Source organism: Haematobia irritans, chromosome 2 (genome assembly GCF_050003625.1).
Source record: "Haematobia irritans isolate KBUSLIRL chromosome 2, ASM5000362v1, whole genome shotgun sequence".
NCBI lineage: Eukaryota > Metazoa > Arthropoda > Insecta > Diptera > Muscidae > Haematobia > Haematobia irritans.
The window spans coordinates 97,041,163-97,046,162 of record NC_134398.1 but is presented as its reverse complement, the minus strand read 5'-3'; the positions used below and the strand labels follow the sequence as shown (position 1 = coordinate 97,046,162).

General features: G+C 38.1%; 1 protein-coding gene across 1 annotated transcript; it reads right to left on the bottom strand.

Moving 5' to 3' along the window:
• Nucleotides 1-1,281: 1,281 nt before the first annotated feature.
• Nucleotides 1,282-2,325, bottom strand: LOC142224832 (uncharacterized). The gene has a single exon (XM_075294615.1). It carries the CDS (start codon nucleotides 2,323-2,325, stop codon nucleotides 1,282-1,284), a length of 1,044 nt encoding a protein of 347 aa, XP_075150730.1.
• Between the last annotated feature and the right edge of the window lie 2,675 nt (nucleotides 2,326-5,000).

The following is a 5,000-nucleotide window of genomic DNA, read 5'->3' as shown; positions in this document are numbered from 1 at the left end:
CTCACAAATTTTGGATCTATATGGTCGTATCCCATCGAATCCGACTTCACCTGAGTGAAGGCACGAAGAACGTCATATTGTGTCACGCTGCCAAACTCGAATGAGTTCGTGACATCCAAACCCGATGAGGGCATAGACAAGTCGCTGTAAAACTCCGTGTCAACTGAGACAAATGGCAAGTTCACAAATGCATCGTTCAAAACATTTGGGTCCATGTGACACTCCTTTCTATCACATTTACCTATGCCAATATCCGTAATGACCCGCCAGGTATCCTTCGTCCCCAAGGCGAACCTAAATCGGTTCGAAAAATATGCCGATTGAATAACGCTGAGATAATTTTTTAGTGGACTGTATTTATTGGTGCATCTCCATGGCACTCGAGGTTTACACCTCATGTATATAAAACTCGTAAATATCTTTGCGCAAATTTTTCTTTATTTTTTGGTGTTATTGTTGAATCTAATGACAACTACGGTTCTACTGACATGAAATCACCTGTTTGCTTTCATTCACAGTAATACATTTGGTGTGTTTAGTTTGATTTGACGTTGAGTATGGTGCATTTAGCGGTTTAAGAGAAGTCGCTTAAACATTCTCCCCCCTTTGCACTCGTGCAACATAGCGGAATATATGTTTTGTTATTGTTGTATGTAAAGGTTTGGTAGAAGTGGGAGAGCACAAGCTTCGTTTTTGTTGTTGCTTTAAATTGATGTGGTGTAACCTCAAACTGTTGGGATGTCTGAAAAGTATTCATCAACATATTTGTACGATCCTCTGTTGTTGTGGTTCGTAAAACCAAATACCGCGTAACGGCAGCTTCGTACAAATAAAGATGTAGTCATATTTTGTCCTCAAATCCAATAAGCTCGTGAAGCTTAGCACTACGTAATAGCACATATTTATTATTTCGAGGCATATTACTTGGACAGTTCCCTTTGCAGCTTAGCTTCCATCTTTAGATCACTGGTTAATTCTGGCTTCGGAGGACCATGAATAACGCTGAGATAATTTTTTAGTGGACTGTATTTATTCAACTCAGGTTATTGAAGGTTTGTTATATTTCCTTGGTGCATCTCCATGGCACTCGAGGTTTACACCTCATGTATATAAAACTCGTAAATATCTTTGCGCAAATTTTTCTTTATTTTTTGGTGTTATTGTTGAATCTAATGACAACTACGGTTCTACTGACATGAAATCACCTGTTTGCTTTCATTCACAGTAATACACTTGGTGTGTTTAGTTTGATTTGACGTTGAGTATGGTGCATTTAGCGGTTTAAGAAAGTCGCTTAAACACCGATTTAGCGTGCTTTATCAGAGAATTGACACGTCTTCTCGCCTCCCGAAACTCATCATGAAGCGTCGCAGTCCTGAATCGTTTCCATCTTGAGTACAGCAAATCCCTAGCATCAATAGCCCGTCTTATATCGTTCGTAAACCACGGCAGAGACCTTGGTCTAGTAACCAAAGTCCTAACAGGGACACACAATTCATACAAATATACTATATTATTCTGAAGAAAAGATATCTGCTCATCTACATTATCCATCACATATATCTGAGACCAGTCGATGAGATCAGATTGAGAGTAGAGGTTTCCAAAATCTATATTCCTGAAATCTCTAAAGGAAAATCCCCGTTCCACTCGCCGCATCTGTACATCGTACCATAAGAAAATAAGGTCATGTTTGGAAAAGGTAGGGGCAGATATCTGATCATACAAAATAACATAATTGATGTCGCTCACAAAGAACATGTCCAACAGAGTTCCACCCGCAGACGTATGGTGAGTTGGGACCGTTGTGTTTGTAGGATATAATCCCAATGACAACATCTCGTCCGACAGTCTATTCTCGGTCAAAATATTAGAATTAAAATCGCCAGTGATGATGATGTTTTTGTACTGAACCGTAATTGTCTGCATGTCAGCGAGAAAACTATCAATCATAACATCATTTCGAGGCCTATATACACATGCAACGAAAACCTTGCACCCAGGAGCCTCTATCTCAATTGATATCATCTCAATAGGGTCATCCCGAGCCGACTGAGCACAAAAACGTGATACCAAATTATCCCTTATATAGATTGCCACCCCGCCTCCTCTCCGCTTCCTATCGTTTCTATAAATAACATAACCCGATAATCTTACAAGACTATCTGGTATTGAATCCGACAACCATGTCTCAGATATGCATACTATATCAATGCCAGAGTCCTCAAAAATGAAACGAAACTCATCAATCTTATTCCGCAAACTTTGGGCATTTAAGTGACATACCTTTAAGCCATTTCCATGCTTGGCTAAAATCTTTACCATGCTCTTAGTAATGCAAGGCATATTAAAGAGGTAAAGTCATGCAATCAGGTGACTAATATCGACATTCATCTTGTCAAAAGCTTTGTTTACGTTTAGTAGGTTTGTTTACTTTCTTTGTTTACATACATATTGTTTATTATACACATTGTGTTATTTGTATGGGGTTGGTTTTATAAAAGAATTTTCTTAAAAAAACTTTTATTTATATATTCTATGTTCCCAAAAAACCGAATTCAAAGTGCACAAAATTACAATTACATATTGAATCGAAGCATTAAGGAATCAAAGAGATGCAATAAATCATATGGGACTTCTGGCAAATCTTAGTGATCTCATACAAGGTATATCAGCCGTTTATTTGGATCAGGAACGACCCAACATACAAAAGGATTCATTGTTATTCTTAGATGTTTTGCTAATACGCATATACACCCTAGTGGCGACTCATAGAGCAAACATTTTACAAAATTGTCTATAAATGATATATCGAGTTAGGGCCAAAGGTGACAAAGCTGGTCGAATGTTAACAAAAATATGGACCAAAAGCAGAAAAGTATAAATAGCGTTCCAAGGTATTGCAGCATTTAAAACAAATGCTTGAAACATTGGCCGTATTCAAGCTTAAGCAATAAGATGACTTGAAATCTGTATTAAAAACAGCAATAGCGAATGCATAGTTATGTACAATACGAAATCCCAACATTATGGAATAAAACGTTTATTTTACCAAATTAACTGCTAAAACCCTCGGTGAATATATACTGCCTGCTAGCCATGAGTTAATTGGGCGAACAACAAAATATGATTTTCATCAGTGCACTTAAGAATGTCCTCTACAAGTAACGTTGCTGAATCAAAAATAACAGATAAAAGGATTGCAGGTTACTGCAAAAGAGAAATGAGTGCGCCAAATTAGCAATAGTTTTTCACGATAGTAAATTGATATCTCACCATAGTAAATAGTTTCAGTTTTAAACAGGCCCCAAGTGTTGCTCGCAGTTGTAATCTAATTTAATACAAATTTGACCTAGTTTTACGTTTATGTACTTTAAATTTTTGTCTTATATATACTCACATGACCACAAAGAACAAAGATTGATTCTGACTTACTTAATATTTTGAACATTTATATTACTGTTACGTTTTTATATTTAGGCGTTTTTAATTACCCGACAATCAAAACACAGTTCTTCTAAATAACGACAATCTACAATTTATTTACTGACTTCACACTTTACAATTCGTTCACACTAAAGTTATTCGTTTGACGCTTTAATTAAGACTGACTCATTAGCAGCATGCGAGCGCTTTTTTTATATGACGGTGTGGCAATACGAGAACATTCTGGTAGCACTACAATATTCTGGCAACGCCAGAACATTCTTAGACAATGCTAGAAGGATCTACGACCATTAAGATGTTCATCTGGTGGCTGCCAAACACATACACACTCACATAGATATATGCTCGCATTACTACAACAACAACAATAATGACAATAGACAATGAGATGAAATGAGAATGCAGAATAACAAAGCAAAGGGGTTGCTATTCTATGAGAGAGTAAGAACTAACATTTTGGTAAGCAAACAAAAGAACATAAACGAAATTCAGGAAAATACTAGAAATGAATAGATGATTCCAACAAGTGATAGCGAAATTTTATCGTTACAATTTGAAATTTTAAATTAACGGAAACTAATTTAAATAAACTTATATCTATAATTATTAAATTCGTAACACTGCCTCCCGCTTAAGCCTGTTCGTCCCGAACAGGCACAGAACCTGTTCCGTAAGGAGCCAATCGTTCCAGATGTACAACTTTCATCTTTGATCTAGGGCTGTCGTCCTTCTGAATCCGGTATACAACATCATTGATCTTCTTGATGACTTTGTATGGGCCTTCCCACTGTGTTTGCAGTTTAGGACACAATCCTTTCTTTCGTTGCGGGTTAAATAGCAGAACCAATTCTTCTTCTTGGAAGCCCTCTGTATTTACAGCACGATCGTATCTCGCCTTCATTCTGTTGCTGACCATTTTTATTTTGTTGCGCACTGATTCGTGAACTTCACCGAAAGTGTTTGGGATGTCGTTTCTGTTTTCTTCCATGGCGAGCTCATTAGGTTTAGCGCCGAATATCAGATCGCCAGGCAACTTCAACTCAGTTCCGAATAGAACATTGGCCGGTGTTCGAGAGGTGGAATCATGAATGGCAGATCTATACGACAGCAAAAACTTTGGTATATGCTCGTCCCAGTCCCTCTGGCCGTTGTCCACTACTTTTCGAAGATGTTCCTCCAGAGTGCGATTAAACCTTTCTACCATGCCATCGGATTGTGGATGTAATGGCGTAGTCCTCGTTTTCTTGATACCAAGGGATTCACACATCTCTTTGAATATGGCCGATTCAAAATTTCTTCCCTGGTCTGAGTGAATCTCGGACGGCACACCGTAGCGACATATCCAGTTTTTGTTGACCACATCCACAATCGTTTTTGCCTCTTGGTTTGGAATTGCATACACCTCCGGCCATTTGCTGAAGTAATCCATGACCACAAGGACATAACGGTTTCCAGAATCACTTACTGGGAAAGGGCCTGCCACGTCCATTGCTATTCTTTCAAACGGGGCTCCTGGTCTATATTCTTGCATAGGACCTCGACTTTTCCTTGTT